General features: G+C 43.1%; 1 protein-coding gene and 1 long non-coding RNA gene across 2 annotated transcripts in view; both read right to left on the bottom strand.

The window, feature by feature from the left end:
• Positions 1 to 7,723: 7,723 nt before the first annotated feature.
• On the bottom strand, positions 7,724 to 11,329 carry LOC139023526 (uncharacterized). Its single transcript, XR_011474653.1, has 2 exons — positions 9,637 to 11,329; positions 7,724 to 9,331 (listed from the first exon to the last, which is right to left on the bottom strand). It is a non-coding gene; the product is annotated as an uncharacterized lncRNA (long non-coding RNA).
• A 93-nt stretch (positions 11,330 to 11,422) lies between these two features.
• The window catches only part of sema4c (sema domain, immunoglobulin domain (Ig), transmembrane domain (TM) and short cytoplasmic domain, (semaphorin) 4C), a 65,230-nt gene continuing 56,273 nt past the window's right edge, over positions 11,423 to 20,379 (bottom strand). Inside the window, 4 exon segments of the mRNA XM_070436843.1 lie at positions 11,423 to 12,635; positions 12,889 to 12,980; positions 13,172 to 13,329; positions 14,903 to 15,018. Of these exon segments, the coding sequence (XP_070292944.1) occupies positions 11,725 to 12,635; positions 12,889 to 12,980; positions 13,172 to 13,329; positions 14,903 to 15,018 (1,277 nt within the window). The 3' untranslated portion in view covers positions 11,423 to 11,724.

The following is a 20,379-nucleotide window of genomic DNA, read 5'->3' as shown; positions in this document are numbered from 1 at the left end:
CATAAAGTGCAATGAGTTTTGTAACTGATTAAAGTATTTTTAGACAGATCATAATTGGTATGTCAAATTTCATGTTCCTTTTGATGGCATAGAAGGCCCTTCTTGCCTTGTCTCTCAGATCGTTGGAAGTTACCTGTGGCGCTGATGTTTAGGCCGAGGTATGTATAGTTTTTTGTGTGCTCTAGGGCATCAGTCTCTWGATGGAATTTGTATTTGTGGTCCTGACAACTGGACCTTTTTTTGGAACACCATTATTTTTGTCTTACTGAGATTTACTGTCAGAGCCCATGTCTGACAGAATCTGTGCAGAAGATCTAGGTGCTACTGTAGGCCCTTCTTGGTAGGGGACAGAAGCACCAGATCATCAACAAACAGTAGACATTTGACTTCAGATTCTAGGATGGTGAGGCCGGGTGCTGCAGACTGTTCTAGTGCCCGTGCCAATTCGTTGATATATATGTTGAAGAGGGTGGGGCTTAAGCTGCATCCCTGTCTCACCCCACGACCTTGTGAAAAGAAATGTGTGTGTTTCTTGCCAATTTTAAATGCACACTTGTTGTTTGTGTACATGGATTTTATAATGTCGTATGTGTTTTCCCCAACACCACTTTCCATCAATTTATATAGCAGACCCTCATGCCAAGTTGAGTCAAAATATTTTTTGAAGTCAGCAAAGCATGAGAAGACTTTGCCTTTGTTTTGTTTTGTATGTTTGTCAATTAGGGTGTGCAGGGTGAATACGTGGTCTGCCGTACAGTAATTTGGCAAAAAGCCAATTTGACATTTTCTCAGTACATTGTTTTCACTGAGGAAATGTACAAGTCTGATGTTAATGATAATGCAGAGGATTTTCCCAAGGTTGCTGTTGATGCATATCCCACGGTATGCAGGCCAGGCAGCAGGCTGTTAGCCAGCCTGCCAGCTTAGTGGAGTCTGCCACTAGCACAGTCAGTGTAGTCAGCTCAGCTATCCCCATTGAGACCATGTCTGTGCCTCGACCTAGGTTGGGCAAAACTAAACATGGCCGTGTTCGCCTTAGCAATCTCACTAGGATAAAGACCTCCTCCATTCCTGCCATTATTGAAAGAGATTGTGATACCTCACATCTCAAAATAGGGCTACTTAATGTTAGATCCCTCACTTCAAAGGCAGTTATAGTCAATGAACTAATCACTGATCATAATCTTGATGTGATTGGCCTGACTGAAACATGGCTTAAGCCTGATGAATTTACTGTGTTAAATGAGGCCTCACCTCCTGGTTACACTAGTGACCATATCCCCCGTGCATCCCGCAAAGGCGGAGGTGTTGCTAACATTTACGATAGCAAATTTCAATTTACAAAAAAAAAAATACGTTTTCGTCTTTTGAGCTTCTCGTCATGAAATCTATGCAGCCTACTCAATCACTTTTTATAGCTACTGTTTACAGGCCTCCTGGGCCATATACAGCGTTCCTCACTAAGTTCCCTGAATTCCTATCGGACCTTGTAGTCATAGCAGATAATATTCAAATTTTTGGTGATTTTAATATTCACATGGAAAAGTCCACAGACCCACTCCAAAAGGCTTTCGGAGCCATCATCGACTCAGTGGGTTTTGTCCAACATGTCTCACTGTCACAGTCATACTCTGGACCTAGTTTTGTCCCATGGAATTAATGTTTTTCCTCATAATCCTGGACTATCGGACCACCATTTTATTACGTTTGCAATCGCAACAAATAATCTGCTCAGACCCCAACCAAGGAGCATCAAAAGTCGTGCTATAAATTCTCAGACAACACAAAGATTCCTTGATGCCCTTCCAGACTCCCTCTGCCTACCCAAGGATGTCCGAGGACAAAAATCAGTTAACCACCTAACTGAGGAACTCATTTTAACCTTGCGCAATACCCTAGATGCAGTTGCACCCCTAAAAACCAAAAACATTTGTCATAAGAAACTAGCTCCCTGGTATACAGAAAATACCCGAGCTCTGAAGCAAGCTTCCAGAAAATTGGAACGGAAATGGTGCCACACCAAACTGGAAGTCTTCCGACTAGCTTGGAAAGACAGTACCGTGCAGTATCGAAGAGCCCTCACTGCTGCTCGATCATCCTATTTTTCCAACTTAATTGAGGAAAACAAGAACAATCCGAAATGTCTTTTTGATACTGTCACAAAGCTATCTAAAAAGCAGCATTCCCCAAGTGAGGATGGCTTTCACTTCAGCAGTAATAAATTCATGAACCTCTTTGAGGAAAAGATCATGATCATTTGAAAGCAAATTACGGACTCCTCTTTAAATCTGCGTATTCCTCCAAAGCTCAGCTCTCCTGAGTCTGCACAACTCTGCCAGGACCTAGGATCAAGAGAGACACTTAAGTGTTTTAGTACTATATCTCTTGACACAATGATGAAAATAATCATGGCCTCTAAACCTTCAAGCTGCATACTGGACCCTATTCCAACTAAACTACTGAAAGAACTGCTTCCTGTGCTTGGCCCTCCTATGTTGAACATAATAAACGGCTCTCTATCCACCGGATGTGTACCAAACTCACTAAAAGTGGCAGTAATAAAGCCTCTCTTGAAAAAGCCAAACCTTGACCCAGAAAATATAAAAAACTATCGGCCTATATCGAATTCCATTCCTCTCAAAAAAAAATGTAAAAGCTGTTGCACAGCAACTCACTGCCTTCCTGAAGACAAACAATGTATACGAAATGCTTCAGTCTGGTTTTAGACCCCATCATAGCACTGAGACTGCACTTGTGAAGGTGGTAAATTACCTTTTAATGGCGTCAGACCGAGGCTCTGCATCTGTCTTCGTGCTCCTAGACCTTAGTGCTGCCTTTGATACCATCGATCACCACATTCTTCTGGAGAGATTGGAAACCCAAATTGGTCTACACGGACAAGTTCTGGCCTGGTTTAGATCTTATCTGTTTTGAAAGATATCAGTTTGTCTCTGTGAATGGTTTGTCCTCTGACAAATCAACGTACATTTCGGTGTTCCTCAAGGTTCCGTTTTAGGACCACTATTTGTTTTCACTATATATTTTACCTCTTGGGGATGTCATTCGAAACATAATGTTAACTTTCACTGCTATGCGGATGACACACAGCTGTACATTTCAATGAAACATGGTGAAGCCCAAAATTGCCCTCGCTAGAAGCCTGTGTTTCAGACATAAGGAAGTGGATGGCTGCAAACTTTCTACTTTTAAACTCGGACAAAACAGAGATGCTTGTTCTAGGTCCCAAGAAACCAAAGAGATCTTCTATTGAATCTGACAATTCATCTTGATGGTTGTAAAGTCGTCTCAAAATAAAACTGTGAAGGACCTCGGCGTTACTCTGGACCCTGATCTCTCTTTTGACAAAACATATCAAGACTGTTTCAAGGACAGCTTTTTTCCATCTACGTAATATTGCAAAAATCAGAAACTTTCTGTCCAAAAATCCATACTTTTGTTACTTCTAGGTTAGACTACTGCAATGCTCTACTTTCCGGCTACCCGATAAAGCACTAAATAAACTTCAGTTAGTGCTAAATACGGCTGCTAGAATCCTGACTAGAACTATTACTCCAGTGTAGCTCCCTACACTGGCTTCCTGTTAAGGCAAGGGCTGATTTCAAGGTTTACTGCTAACCTACAAAGCATTACATGGACTTGCTCCTACCTATCTTTTCCAATTTGGTCCTGCCGTACATACCTACACGTACGCTACGTCACAAGACACAGGCCTCCTAATTGTCCCTAGAATTTCTAAGCAAACAGCTGGAGGCAGGGCTTTCTCCTATAGAGCTCCATTTTTATGGAATGGTCCTTCTACCCATGTGAGAGACGCAGACTCCGTCTCAACTTTTAAGTCTTAACTGAAAACTCATCTCTTCAGTGGGTCATATGATTGAGTGTAGTCTGGCCCAGGAGTGTGAAGGTGAACAAAAAGGCTCTGGAGCAACGAACCGCCCTTGCTGTCTCTGCCTGGCCAGTCCCCTCTCTCCACTGGGATTCTCTGCCTCTAACCCTATTACAGGGCTGATCACTGGCTTACTGGTACTCTTTCATGCCGTACCTAGGAGGGGTGCGTCACTTGAGTGGGTTGAGTCACTGACGTGGTCTTCCTGTCTGGGTTGGCGCCCCCTTGGTTGTGCCGTGGCGGAGATCTTTGTGGGCTATACTCGGCCTTGTCTCAGGATGGTAAGTTGGTGGTTGAAGATATCCCTCTAGTGGTGTGGGGGCTGTGCTTTGGCAAAGTGGGTGGGGTTATATCCTTCCTGTTTGGTCTGTCCGGGGTATCATCGGATGGGCCACAGTGTCTCCTGACCCCTCCTGTCTCAGCCTCCAGTATTTTGCTGCAGTAGTTTATGTGTCGGGGGGCTAGGGTCAGTCTGTTATATCTGGAGTACTTCTCGCTGTCTTATATCCGGTGTCCTGTTGTGAATTTAAGTATGCTCTCTCTAATTCTCTCTTTCTCTCTTTCTTTCTCTCTCTCGGAAGACCTGAGCCCTAGGACCATGCCTCAGGACTACCTGGCATGATGACTCCTTGCTGTCCCCAGTCCACCTGGCCGTTGGACTGGGTGGACTGCATGCATCTCCATTTTCAACTGTTCTGCCTGCGGCTTATGGAACCCTGACCTGTTCACCGGATGTTGCTACCTGTCCAGACCTGCTGTTTTCAACTCTCTAGAGACCGCAGGAGCGGTAGAGATACTCTTAATGATCGGCTATGAAAAGCCAACTGACATTTACTCCTGAGGTGCTGACTTGCTGCACCCTCGACAACTACTGTGATTATTATTATTTGACCATGCTGGTCATTTATGAACATTTGAACATCTTGGCCATGTTCTGTTATAATCTCCACCCGGCACAGCCAGAAGAGGACTGGCCACCCCTCATAGCCTGGTTCCTCTCTAGGTTTCTTCCTAGGTTTTGGCCTTTCTAGGGAGTTTTTTCTAGCCACCGTGCTTCTACACCTGCATTGCTTGCTGTTTGGGGTTTTAGGCTGGGTTTCTGTACAGCACTTTGAGATATCAGCTGATGTAAGAAGGGCTATATAAATAAATTTGATTTGATTTGATTTAGTTATTGTGTTCAAATTTGTCTCCACTTTTGTAAATTGGGGTTATCAGTCCTTGGTTCCAAATATTGGGGAAGATTCCAGAGCTGAAGATGATGTTAAAAGAGTTTAAGTATAGCCAATTGGAATTTGTGATCTGTATGTTTTATCATTTCATGTAGGATACCATCAACACCACAGGCTTTTTTGGGTTGGAGGGTTTGTATTTTGTCCTGTAGTAATTGGAGAATCCAGTGGGTTCTGGTAGTCTTTAATAGCTGATGAATCTAAGATTTGTAATTGATCATGTATATGTTTTTGCTGTTTGTTCTTTGTTATAGAGCCAAAAAGATTAGAAAAGTGGTTAATCCACACATCTCCGTTTTGGATAGATAACTCTTCATGTTGTTGTTTGTTTAGTGTATTAAACTTTTCCCAGAAGTGGTTTGATTCTATGGATTCTTCAATTACCTTGAGATGATTTCTGGCGTGCTGTTCCTTCTTTTTCCGTAGTGTATTTCTGTATTGTTTTAGTGATTCACAATAGTGAAGGCGTAGACTCAGGTTTTCTGGGACTATCTTTTTGATTGGATAGGTTTCTCATTTTCTTTCTTAGGTTTTAGCATTCTTCATCAAACCATTTTTCATTGTTTTTCATTTTCTTAGGTTGTCTGCTTGAAATTTTTAGATTTGATAGGGAAGCCGAAAGGTCAAATACACTTTTTAGGTTTTGTACTGTAAAGTTTACACCTTCACAATTGCAGTGAACTGTTTTGTCCAGGAAGTTGTCTAAAAGGGATTGAATTTGTTGTTGCCTAATTGTTTTTTGGTAGGTTTCTACACTACTTTACTTCCATCTATAGCATTTCTTAATATTGTGCAGCTCCTTTGGCGTTGATGCCTCATGATTGAGTATTGCTCTGTTCAGGTAGAGTGTGATTTTGCTGTGATCTGATAGGGAATACTGTCACCTCCAGGTAGGTGTTTGTTTCCCTGTGTGCTGAGTGTGTCAGGTTCTTGTCCGGTTCTGGCATTAAGGTCGCAACAGACTATTACATGTCCCTGGGCCTGGAAATGGTTGATCTCCCCCTCTAGGATGGAGAAGATGTCATCTGAGTCCCTTCCCAGTTTCACACCTGGTAGTTTGGTGGATGGGACTACCAGCTCTCTGTAACCTAGAGGGTAACCAGTTGGTCCGTCTCCTCCATACCATTTTTCTTGTAGGATGACAATGTCTGTATTTTCCATTTTTTTTATGAAGTCTGTTCCTGCTCTTTAGACCAAAGGCAGATAACCTCAGACCTTGTATATTCCAGGATGAGATAGTGAAAGCTTTGTGTTTCATAGTGTCTAGTGTTGTTTTCGTGTGGTTTAGGGACCATTACAGTAGGTGTGAGCAGAGCATGTTGAGCATCTGATACATACCTCTTATGTCACGGGATGGTGTTTGGGCGGGTGTAATAGTGGGGGTTGGGCCTGTTGCTCTGCTCACGGCCTGGGCATATGTGCAGCTATCATGTTCTCTCTCTCTGTCTCTCTCTCTCACTTTATTTATCTCTCTGTAGCCTGTGTGTGTCTGTGTGCGTGCATGTGAGTGCGATGAGATGAGTAAGAGCATACATAGCCGTGGTTGGTGACCTATAAAGAGGAGATTAAAGCATTCTCTGTGGCCCAGCTGTGTACTCTGTGACGTCACACTCCCACCTCTCACTCCCCACAGCTGGGTCTGTGGGTCTGGCACACTGAGAGCATGTGGCTTCGCTAGCACCAGGCATACGGGCAAGCAGCAGGCACAACGTCAACAGGGAAGAGGAGACTGGATGAACGCTAGACATGGTAATGCAGACCTTGAAATTGGAGAGAGAATAGGCCTGATAGAATAAATTAATAGGCATTATACTGTATCAGGCCTAATAAAATAGAACCAGGCCTATTAGAATATAGCCTTGGCTCCCAGGCTTTGCTCAAGGTGAGTTGAAAGGCTCTGACAGAGGCTTAATAGAATATAATAATGACTCAACCTAATATCAGGCCTAATAGAATATTATATTGAGCCTAATAGAATGAATGACATGTTCAAAAAAGGACTCCAAAAGCACAGGGCCAGTAGGCCTCATTTAAGATGTTAGGGTGGCAGGTAGCCCAGTGGTTAAGAGTGTTGGGCCAGTAACTGAAAGGTCACTGGTTTGAATCCCCTATGTGAAAAATCTGTCGATGTTCCCTTGAGCAACTTAACCCAAATTTTGGGTTGCTCTGTATAAGAGTGTAGGCTAAAATGTAAGTGTAATGTTACTAATTGGTTCAGTTTCTTTACGAAGCCCTTATATAACCATTATAATTCCCCTGTGTGATAAAGAAGAATCTTTAATGAAGTATCTTAAATAAGTTCCTACATAACATGTGTGATGTTTGTGTTTCCTGTTCTTTCCCCATAGCTACTTGTTTCAATTAGTGAGAGTATACGACTAGGTCTACATCCTCTGCACATTCTGCCTCTAATGCACTGAATGGCCAGGCTGTTATCTCACTAATGAGTTGAAGCTCACTCTGATTAAAATGTATAGTATAATTTTGTACCCTTGAATGTTGGATAACAYGGATGTTTATGCTTACACCCAGGCTCTTGGTTTGATGGGTCATTTACATGAACCCCCAGCACACACATACACAATTTGAGTAGATTTCTACTTTTATTCATGTATATATACACATATAAAAAAATAAGGACATATGTACAATGATAATAAATATTGACATGTTTTTACAAGCGAAATAAGTTACTTAACATCATTTCATAAACATTAAAAGATTGAGAACAAACAGCCAGAGGAACTTTTGGAACTTAAAGCCAAAAAGGAAATTAATAACAATAATAATGGTAATATAATAATATTATTGAAAAACAACAGAATAAAAAGGCTTAGGTGAAGAGATGTGGAAAGCGTTGTTTTTGACAGGCAGAGTATAATCTCCAAAAAGGCAGTAACTGCTCATTTGGTCTAAAATAAGTTAATGTCATTTTTGCTACATTAAATACATGCTTAATCATGTGGACAAGTATCCTGCCTCTATTGTATTGTGGTTTGGAGAAAATGGGGGTCATGTTAGCAGTAACTGCATAAAGTTACTGTGAAACCAAGGTAAATAAAAACCATTTTTCTCAGATCCACGCTATGAGCAGTCACTGCCTTTTTGCTTGGTAGGGCAGTAATAACTAGCCTATATAGATCCAGAATTGCACATGCAGATTTTTTGGGGGATTGTGCCTTACATCCCTTTTGTGAGTTTGAAGGATAATTTTCTTCTAAGAGAGTTTTATGACATATCAGACATAATGTCCAAGGATTTTTAAAAATACATAATTGTAAGACAAATCAGTTAAATATCTATACCAATCTTAACAGCTCCTGTAGCTTGAATTCACAGCAATGTTAATAGATTGTAAAGTGTCTGAACCAGTGCTTGGTAACATATTCAATCTATACATATTAAATGGATGTATAAATATTTAAGATTTTATATCAAACCTCAGATCATGAAATCACGAGTTATCATTTGGTTAAAAGGAAGTTGCTTTGCTTGGTTGGTCCTATGACGCTCTGATGATCTGTTTACTTTCTCATGTGGTAGGAAGTCAGGGATCGGCTTCAGTAGATTACTACTGACATCTAAACAGGATGTTGACCATCCACAAGCTTGTTGCCTTCTGAAGAAAATGAAGCTCTAAATAAAATATGCAGGAATGTTCCAGGCATGAGAGCTCTTTGAACTGAAGTTTGACAGGCTGTTGAAACTTAAATATCGAAGTGAAATAATAAAATAATATCTAATAATACACCTTTTCAAAAAAAGCAACTGCAGTCTACTTTGGCTTATCCGAAGGTGAAGAGGCACAGCGAAAGTAAACATGTTAAGAAGATGGACAAATTCATGAACAAGTCCTTAACAACTCTTAATCATAAATGAAACTTTTTTTTAGTAGAAAACATTAGTGTCTGCAAAAGTTTGAAACATGATACACTCCTTTTACAATGATGATCATGTCATCAGAGATGTGTACAGTACATTTGCAGAGAAGGTCATGCAACACTAGGATGAACTAACCACTGATGGCCACGTAAGTACCTCTTCAACCCAGGGATCATTACAATATTCTACATCCCCTTCAGCTGTCTCTAGTATACATTTTGGTGAGAAAGAAAGAAACATCGTACTCCTCTTGTTCCTCCTTTGTGTTGTGTTGTTCTCCGGTCCCTGCAGATGTGTCACAAAGCCACCCCTGGAAGACAAAGCACAGGGAGAGGAACAGGTTAGAGTGGGCACACAGTGATATATAGTCCCTGGAGCAGTATATTTAATTGTATATGCAAGGCTGTAAAACTTGATTGTGGCAGTTATTTTTCTGGCTAGGTCTTTGGGTGTCTCTTAGGCTGGTCCCAGATTTGTTTGTACTGTCTTGCCAACTCCTACATCAACTCCTACGCCAAGTCATAACAATGACCTAGTAGTTGGAATGACAGCACAAACAGATCTGGGATCAGGATAGGTGTCTGTAGGCTTTCAGAGAGAGAGAGCGAGCCATACCTCTGATGGGAGCGATCAGATGAGCCTCTGATCACTCTCTGGAGCCGTTGGTTTGTCACAGGCCTTTCATCTATCTTCCATCTGTTGTCTGCTTGTCCCTCTAACAGCACAGGCAGTGTGGGTTTACAGTTCAGTGTCCATCCTTCTCTCTGAATTCAGGCTTTCCACAGTAGCGCCAGGTCATTCTCTGGACATCGGTAGGTAGGTAGGTGGGTGGGGTTTAGGGAAATAAGGGGTTATTAAAGGGTGTGTCTATAGGACAGGTACAGTGCTGTGGCCCGTCCCCTCCAGGACACACTACTACATCCACCAGGTTTGGCATTCAGGGCAGTGCAGGGGAGGGAGGGCTTCTTTTGGCAGTTCAACCCATCCACCACCCCCGCCCTTACACATACATATTATAAAGCACTTGTTGAGACATCCACTGCAGTCGCAACAGTTTAGTGAGAGTTGACCTACATTCCCCCGTGCCATCCCCACCACATGACTGAAAGCAATGCCTTTGTCTCATCTCAAATTCGGAATAATAAGTGAATGTGCTGTTGTAGGTTCTGTTGTGGGATTATGTCAAAGAGACATTTCCATAATCACATCACAAGGAAGTGTATCTGAATGGGTTTAACTGAAATTCCCATGAACCACTTGTGTAAATGTGTAGTGCAGTTATTGTAAAAGTAGTACTAAAATGTATTTACTAGTGTGGAGGTTATTTGGGGAGATATCTACCTTGAGCAGGGATAGGAGAGGTTTGTACATGCTTCTCTCACATTCTCATTCACAGAGGGGTGCTTTAAAGCCAATGGTCTTCATTTGTTGCTTCTGTAGTCCATAAGACATAGAAAAACAACACATAAAAATTTAAATTGTCACAATATATCAGGCAGGGATTGAAGACTTTCTCAGAGGAAAGACTGACAACGTAAAAAAAAGTACAAATCGAGCCGAGAAAGTCTAATTGAGAGTTTGTCCTTCATGTAAACCCCCTGTGTCTTTCACGCAAAGCTCCCTTCATTTTCTCTCTCTTCATCCCTCCCTTTCCTTCCCAGGTTTTACCCCCGGAGAGAGGAACGTGATTGTCGTCTTGCTTTTGAGATTAATTTGTCTTTTATGTGACTCTCTCACTCTCTTTGCTCACAAATACAAAATCGACTCCCATACTTCCATGTTAAGTGCAGAAAGCGAAAAATTCTCCAACAGAACAGAAAAAAGGCAAGCCAGCTCCTCCATCTTTCAGTCAGTCGACTAGTACTGCTTGATTATTGGATGATTGGTATAGCGCTGAAGCTACAACCTTGTCATGAGATCTTGGTCCTCTCTTATCATGAAGCAGTGCTCTCAGGAAACCTTTCCATTTGTTTGACTGCCATGCTTGAGGTGTAGGCCCTCTGCGTTCAATTGTCTTTAAATACAGAATTTACACAGCTTGAGATTTGCACAGCGAAAGCAAGTTAAACTGCTGAAGAAGTTAAAATGTGACAGCCAGTTTGGCGGATGGAACACAATAATAACAGGAGCGGATGGAACACAATAATAACAGGAGCGGATGGAACACAATAATAACAGGAGTGGATGGAACACCAATAATAACAGGAGCGGATGGAACACAATAATAACAGGAACCGGATGGAAACAATAATAAAAGGAGCGGATGGAACACAAATAATAAACAGGAGCGGATGGAACACAATAATAACAGGAGACGGGATGACACAATAATAAACAAGGCGCGGATGGAACACAATCAATTAAACCAGGCAGCGGCAGAACACACATAATAACAGGAGCGGATGGAACACAATAATAACAGGAGCGGATGGAACACAATAATAACAGGAGCGGATGGAACACAATAATAACAGGAGTGGATGCTGATGAATATTCGGCGTGTGTGTCACATCACATGCTCTGTGCAAAAAGCGTCTTCTGCCAGTCACAGAGTCAGCCAAACGAGCATTGTCAGAAAAAGAGAGAGAGAAAGAGCATGGAGTGACAGTGGAGCCGAGAAAGAGAGAGAGAGGAGGGAGGTAGGTTAGTTGCCGTTCGTTGTCTCTTGTTTTGTTTTTTCATTACGGCAGGCGCGGAGAAAGACTACACAGACGACTCTTCAGGGTTGGCGTCAGGCAGCACGCTCCTCTGCTGCAGGGTCCGACGCAGCTCCTCCTTGAAGGGGCTGGAGTAGTCGTTCCCGCCCCCGCTTAGCCCCAGCCCCAGCCCTCCTCCACCAGAACCACCCCCGCTAACCCTATCCTCCCCGGCCGAGCTCAGGTTGAGGCGGATGTAGCCGTTGCTGCCGGAGCCCCTGATGTTGGTGAGGCTGAGCCGGCTGGGGGAGTGGATGGGCTGACCGGGGATGGCGCTGGGAGACGCCGTGGGGGCGTGGTGGTGGGACTGGCTGCTGGGGCACAGGGCGTGGCCGGGAACGATCTTCAGCGAGCCGTCTGAGTAGTAGTAGTTGGCGCCCGTCTCCCAGAAGCGGTCCTCGTCGCTGGGCATCTTGCTGGGCACGAAGGTAGGTGGCTCCTTGGGCAGGGTGATGGGGTAGACCAAGGTGCTTTCCAGGGGCTTCATCTCCGTTCCTTTACCTATGGCCAGCTTCAGACGCCTCCTCAGATACAGAGCTGCCACCAATAGTAATAAACAGGCGGCCCCCAGGGTGATCACCAACACCCAGAACAGACCCATGCTGCCGTCAGGGGCCCGGGCCGCCATGACCACAGGGGAGCTGGCCACCACCGACACCTGGTAGCGCTCCGTCTGAAACTTGACCCCCTGCTCCTCGGAGTAGCACACGTAGCGTCCTGCGTGCACAGGCATCACGTTGGGGACCACCAGAGCCTTCAGGGCCCGGTCGAAGCGTGGCCCCCCGGCCTCCTCGTCTCCTAGCTGCAGCTCGCGGTCATTGAGGACCCAGGAGGGCTGGGCCAGGTTGGACACCAGCTGGCAGGGCAGCACCATGTCTGATTCTACCACTACTGTCACATTCCTCAGCCGAGAGTTGTCTGGGAGAGAGAGAGAGGGTATGTTAGCCAAGATGTTTATATCCTGAACTCTAAGTTCAACTCATCAACTCTAAGTTAAATTGAGTTCAATTCACTCTATTAGATTTCAATTATCAACTCTTAGTTCAACTCAACAAAAAAAATCTCAATTCTAAGTTCAACTCCATTCAACAACTCTACAAAAATTACTACAACTGTAGTGACCAGCTTTCACCACCAGGGTCCATCAGTCAAGTTTCTCTTTCCCACTCACCAGGGCTGGGGATGGCCACAGGCTTGTCAAACTTGGCTTTGCCCCTGCTGAATCTCTCCAGCATCAGATCTTGGGAAAGGGAGGAGGTAGATCTGTAGGAACAGAGAACAGGCATTAATAACATGTCTTTCTGCTATACTGTCTGAGAAGCCTCCACTGAGCTGCTGCTGGCACAGTCAGACCCAACCCACTGAGCAGGGGCAGAAGGGAGAGGAGGGGAGTGAGCGAAGGGGGGAGGCAGAACCTCTGAGCAGGGGCAGAGGGGAGAGGCAGACATGCTCACCCGCGGTGGAGGTCGATGCGGACACAGGCGCGGCCCTCGCTGTCCCAGGCGCAGTAGGGGTCCCGGGACAGAAGGCAGTCTGGCTGCGACTGATAGCGGCTGCAGTTAGCCAAGGGCAGCTGGAGCACCTCTGAACGTGAGCCAATGTACAAGTACTTCTGCAGACATAGACAGAGAAAGAGGGAGAGAGAGAGGGGTGGAGACAAGAGGGTAAAAAGAGAGGGGGGAGAGAAAGAGAGGATGGGAAAATAGAAAAAGAACAATTCAGAGAGGGCAGCAGAGATAATAGGATAATCATTCTAAATTACAATAACATTTTGTTCTGCTAGAGAGAAGAGTTTGTTATGAAATCGCTGGCCATGAAAAGTCTGGTTTAGTTAGATAAGGATCAGCATGAGTGTAATGCCAGTTAACATGTGAGTGTAATGCTCGTGAAAAGAGTGAATGATAGGGACGGAGTTCACATGTATAGTGGCGTGAATGGATCATAGGTGATAGTTATAAAGCCAGGAGTCACAATAGTATCTGAATGGAATAATGGTCGAACGTTTACGGCAGGATTCACATAGTAATCGTCTGCTGGGAATATGGTGAATTAAGGCCAGGAGTCACATGGGTAATCGTGATTGATAATGGTGATGTTAAAAGCCAGGAGTCACATAGTAATCTGATGGATAACTGGTGAGTTTAAGGCCAGGAGTACATAGTAATTCTGGATGGGATAATGGTGATGTTTAAGGCAGGAGTCACATGGTAACTGATGAGGATAATGGTGATAAGTAGGCAGGAGTCACATAGTATCTGATGATTGGATAAAGTGCGAATGTGTTAAGGCCAGAGATCACATGGAATCTGATGGAGATAATGGTGATAAGTAGGGCAGTTACAATAGTCAATCTGATGGATACTGGTGAATGTTTTAAGGGCGCAGTAGTCACTGAGTGAAGTCTCTATGGGATAAATGGATGTTTAAGGCCAGGAAGTCACATGGTAATCATGTGGATAGAGGTGATGTTTAAGGCCAGGATCACATGGTAATTCTGATTGGATAATGAGTGATGTTTAAGGCCAGAGGTCACATGATAATCTGATTGATAAGGATGTTGTTAAGGCAGAATCACATGTTAATCTGATTGGATAATGGTAGATTTAAGGCCAGAGTCAATGGTATCCCATATGGCATAATGGTGATGTTTAAGGCCAGGAGTCACATGGTAATCTGATTGGATAATGGTGATGTTTAAGGCCAGGAGTCACATCGTCATCTGAGGGGATAATGGTGATAAGTAGTCACATGGTCAGAGAAGACTCTTGTCTCCAGTGATGGTCTGTGTGTAAGTAAGCCTTGTCCAAGCCAGAACGGCCCATAGGTAAGGACCCTATCTCCAGTTTCTGTAGTGTGAGAAAGCTTGATGCACATATCCACCTTGTCGGTCTGTCTATGTGTAAAGCTGGGGAAAACTCCAGACCCTAGCGATGGTCCATGATGGTGTAGGCCCAGGGATACTTCCTGGGCCTAGTGACTAGTCTACTATATGGAGGGCTGGGGAAAACTCTTGTGCCTAGTGTAGGGTTGCAAAATCCCTGGAAKGTTCAATAAATTAKATTTTTTTTCCGAAATTCTGGTTGGAAGAATCAAGGGCGAATAAGCAGGAAATCCAGAATCCTCCAACCAGGATTTCTGGAAAAGCAGGGAATTTATTGAAACCCTAGCCAAGTGTTGAGTGTTACCTTGGTGTGAGAGATGGTTAGGCTGTCCACTGGCTGGGGAGAATCAAACAGCTGTATCTCTTCAATCACATGGGCCTCCGAGCCAAAGATCACTACCCTCTGTAACCAGCCGTCTGCTACAGGAGGAGAGTAGAGGGGGAGGGGAAAAGGAGAGAAAAGAGGGCAATGAAAGAGAGTAGGAGAAGAGAGGAAAGGTAGACTGTTAAGGATAATGTGAGGGACTGACCCTGCACACTACAGGAGCCTGGCACAGAGCAGAGCAGCAAAACACACACACACACACACATCATGCTCCTCTCTCGTTGTGTCGGGAATTTCGGCTAATCCCCCAATCCCAGCCTCCGTTTCTAACCGCCCTCGCCAGATTTGTTCTCTCGGCATAAGCTATCGTCCTGCTGCAGTTAATAGCTAATCAAGCCTGCAGCCCAATTGGCAGTGTGTACGTCTGCCAAGGGCCCCATTGAGTTTGTGCTGTGAAGCACAGCAGCAGGGAGCCTGCCAGGCTACTGAGCCCATCGTCACTCTGACAGTTATGGGCCTCCAACACACCGCAGGCACAGTAAGGGAAACACTCTGCACTGCACTGCAGTGAGTGGAATTATAAATAGCTAGTAGGCTATTATAAATAGCTAGTAGGCTATTATAAGTAGCTAGTAGGCTATTATAAGTAGCTAGTAGGCTATTATAAGTAGCTAGTAGGCTATTATAAGTAGCTAGTAGGGCTATTAATACAGTAGCTAGTAGGCTATATAAATTAAAGAGCTAGTAGGCATAATAATAGTAAGTATGCTATTAAGAGTACTAGTAGGCTATTATAAGTAGCTAGTAGGCTATTAGATAGCATAAGTAGCTATTATTAAGTAGCTAGTAGGACTATAATATAGTAGCTAGTAGGAAGTACTGTAGTTGGAGTAAGATGAAGTTGTCCTGAAACTGCCTGAACGCTGATATCTCTTGAAATTGTGGGCTTCTTGTTTTGGGGGGGATTGGGGTAAAGTAATATTGATCGTACATCTGTGGTTCAGGGCAACTTCTCTAGCATATTTAGTGAGCATACGGGTTCATCTGGGCCTGTCAGAAGGTACATAAAACAACGACTGTATATCATCATTGGTAGGTACTATTGACATGTTGTATTCCCTGTCAGTGGTTACCTGTTCCTATGAACAGCATATAGTTCTAACTAGTTACAGTGCTTCAAAAAGTATTCAACTACTGACTTGATTATTTGTTGTGTAACAGGCTGAATTCAATGGATTTAATATATGTTTTTCTCACACCATCTACACACAATACCCATCATGACAAAATTAAAACATGTTTTAGAATGTTTGCAAATGTATTGAACATAACTATCGAAATATCTCATTACATAAGTATTTAACACCCGACTAAAAACTGTTAGAATACCTTGGCAGCGATTCAGCTCGGCAACTCTCTGTTCTTTGTGTTTGAATCAGTGTTTGAAATTCACTGCTCGACTGAGGATCTTACAGATAATTGTATGTGGGGTACAGAGATGAGGTAGTCATTCTAAATCATGTTAAATACTATTATTGCACACAGAGCGATTCCATGCAATTCATTATGTGACGTTGTAAGCAATTAAGCACATTTTACTCCTGAACTTATTTAGGCTTGCATAACAAAGTGGTTGAATTCTTAAATTTAGACATTTCATATTTTCATAGAAAATGAATTTGTACATTTTCTAAAAACATAATTCAACTTGACATTATGGGGTATTGTGTTTAGGCAGTGACACTAAATTTAAGCCATTTTAAAAATTCAGGCTGTAACACACAACAACATTTGAAAAAGTCAAGGGGTATGAATACTTTCTGAAGGCACTGTACCTGCACCAATGAACAGTATATTAGTTGTATAGTTATATAGTTGTTATAGTATCTGTGACTATGAACAGTATATAGTTGTATAGTATATAGTTGTATATAGTTATCTGTGACTATGAACAGTATATAGTTGTATAGTTATATAGTTATATAGTTATCTGTGACTATGAACGTATAGTTGTTATATAGTTTATATAGTTGTGTATATAGTAACCTGTGCCAATGAACAGCATGTTGTATGCACGCTGGTCCAGGGAGCTGACCCGGTCCACTGCCAGGCGGGTGAAGTTGATGCCCTTGGTGAGCAGTAGGGGGCGAGCTGAGCCTTCTCCCCATCAGAGGGGTGCTTCTTGGAAAGTTGAGAGTGGCGTCTGGCAACTGAAGAGAGCTGTTGTACCCGTTCCCCTATGCCAGCTTGTAATGCCTGCACAGTGAAGAAGAAAGAGAAGAGACGAGAGGAGAGAGAGGAAGAAGAGAGAGGTGAGGGAGAGAGGAAGAAACAAGGAATGTTGTTAGTTGTGGGACAGGCTGGCATCGCTTGTTGGCTCTGATCGCTCTCCAGACTCCCTTCTCTCTGTCCAACTCACTCTCCATTCCTCCACTATACCTTTCTTTCATCCCTCTCTCCTTTTCTCTCCTCCACCTCACCGTCACCCCTCCTTCACCCCCTTCATCATCACTCACCGCTCCGGGCCGTGGCTGGGGACAGTGCCAGTGTATTCGTCCCCATCTCTGGGAGCCCTTCTGTACTCCTTATACGGGCGTCAAACCCTTCTTCACCTCCCCTATCTGGTACTGACACACGCTGACACATCCACATCACCCCTGGGACAGGAGACAACAACAAAAAATATGGGCTTAAGATGATCAAATCAAATTTTTATTTGTCACGTGACGAATACAACAGGTGTAGACCTTACGTGAAATGCTTACTACAAGCCTTAACTTGTTTGGATAGGGGGCAGCATTTTCACTTTTGGATGAATAGCATGCCCATAGTGAACTGCCTCTTACTGGTCCCAGATACTAATATATGATATTATTATTAGTATTGGATAGAAAACACTCCGAAGTTTCTAAAACTGTTTGAATGATGTTGTGAGCATAACATAACTCATATGCAGGCAAAAACCTGAGAAAAATCCAAACAGGAAGTGATGTACCATCTTAAGATGTGGTTTCAGGCTGCTCATGTAAGGGGCCGAATGGGACTGTTTTACTAAGAGGTCTGCCTACAGCCTCGTTCTCAGTCACGCGCGTTTCACTTGAGAGGTTGCTCTCGTTCCAGTGTCTTTCTACAGACAATGGAATTCTCTGGTTGGAACAGATTGAACTTTATGATAAAACATCCTAAAGATTGATTCTATACTTAGTTTGACAAGTTTCTTCGACTGTAATATAACGTTTTGAACGTTTCGTCCGAATGGACAAGATCGAGCTTTTGGATTTGTTTACCAAACGCCAAAACAAAAGAAGCTATTGGACATAAATGGACATAAATGATGGACATTACGAACAAAAAGCATTTATTGTGGAACTGCGATTCCTGGGAGTGCATTCTGATGAAGATCATCAAAGGTAGTGAATATTTATATATAGATAATATGAATAATGTTGACTACCCAACATGGCGGATATTTCTCTGGCTGGTTTGGGCTCTGAGTGCCGTTCTCAGATTAGGCTTTTCCCGTAAAGTTAAAAAATAATCTGACACAGCGGTTGCATTAAGGAGAAGTGTATTAAAGTTTCATGCATAATAGCTGTATTTTCATCAACATTTATTATGAGTATTTCTGTGAATTCATGTGGCTCTCTGCAATATCACTGCATGTTTGGAACTATTGAATCTAACACGCCAATGTAAAATACGATTTTTGGATATAAATATGAACTTTACCGAACAAAACATTAATATGTGTAACATGAAGTCCTATGAGTGTCATCTGATGAAGATCATCAAAGGTTAGGATTCATTTTCTCTATTGTGCTTTTGGTACTCCTCTCTTGGGCGGGAAAAATGGCTGGGTTTATCTGTGACTTGGTGGTGACCTAACATAATCGTGGGACTTTCGCTGTAAAGCATTTTTGAAATCAGACACTGTGGCTGGATTAACAAGAATTGTATCTTTAAAATGGTGCCTAATACTTGTATGTTTGAGAAATTTGATTTATGAGATTTCGGTTGATTTGTATTTGGCGCCCGCAATTTTATTGGCTGTGGCGAGGGTTCCGTAGTGGAACGGAATGCAGTTAAAGAATAGAGCTAAGAAAATATTTACTAATAAATTAAGTACGTTTTATAAAAAGTAACACAATAAAAATAACAATAACGAAGCTATATTTTTACATAATTTTATTTAACCTTTTATTAACTTGGCAGGTCAGTTAAGAAAAATTCTTATTTACAATGATGGCCTACCCCGGCCAAACCTCCCCTAACGAACACGACACTGGGCCAATTGTGCGCCACCTCATATACAAGGGGTATAGGTACCGAGTCAATGTGCAGGTTAGTACAGGTTAGTCAAGGTAATTTGTATATTTACATTTTAAATTTAAGTCATTTAGCAGACGCTCTTATCCAGAGCGACTTACAAATTGGATATGTAGGTAGCATAAAGTGACTATGCATAGATAATAAACAGCGAGTAGCAGCAGTGAAAACAATGTGTGTGTGGGGGGGGGGGGGGGTCAATAAATAGTCGGGTGGCAAGGGAAGCAGGTAGCCTAGTGAGTAAGAGCATCAGGCAATCCAGCAATTGAATCCCGAGCTGACAAGGTAAAAATCTGTTTTTCTGCCCCTGAACAAGGCAGTTAACCCACTGTTCCCAGTAGGCTGTCATTGTAAATAAGAATTGTTCTTAACTGACTTGCCTAGTTAAAAAAATGTTTTTTAATTAATTGTTAAGCAGTCTTATGACTTGGGGGTAGAAGCTTGAGAGACCTTTTGGACGTAGACTTGGCCGTCGTTACATGCCTTGCAGTAGAGAGAGAAACAGTTTATAGACTGGGTGACTGGAGTCTTTGACAATTTTTGTGGCCTTCTCTGACACACCTAGATAATGGATGGCAGGAAGCTCGGCCCCAGTGACGTACTGGGCCGTATGCACTGCCTTCTGTAGGGCCTTACGGTCGGTCCCGAGCAGTTGCCATACCAGTGGATGCAACAGTCAGGATGCTCTCGATGGTGCAGCTGTAGAACTTTTGGAGATCTGAGGACTCATGCTAATATTCAGTCTCAGGGGGAAAAGGTGTTGTCGTCTCTTCAAGGACTGTCTTGGTGTGTTTGACACGATAGTGTGTTGGTGATGTGGATACAAGGTACTTGAACATCGATCCGCTCCACCTGCAGCCCTGTCGATGTTAATGAGGGCCTGTTCGGCCCTCCTTTTCCTGTAGTCCACAATCACTCCTTTGTCTTGCTCACATTGAGGGAGAAGTTGTTATTAGCTAGGTGTGTTGTTTTGTAGTCATTTTACATTGTCTGTTGTTGACATAGATATGGAGAAATAGGATGATGGTTTGGTTTTATTAGATAATAACTTGTTTTTTTATAAAGAATTGGGAAAAGTGCCATACAGCGGGAGGAGGGTCTGGTGAGGGGGCAGAAGTGTAGATATGAAT

This window comes from Salvelinus sp. IW2-2015, linkage group LG33 (assembly GCF_002910315.2).
Source record: "Salvelinus sp. IW2-2015 linkage group LG33, ASM291031v2, whole genome shotgun sequence".
Taxonomy (NCBI): Eukaryota; Metazoa; Chordata; class Actinopteri; order Salmoniformes; family Salmonidae; genus Salvelinus; species Salvelinus sp. IW2-2015.
Note: the sequence above shows the minus strand (reverse complement) of the source record. Positions and strands in the feature narration are given on the sequence as shown.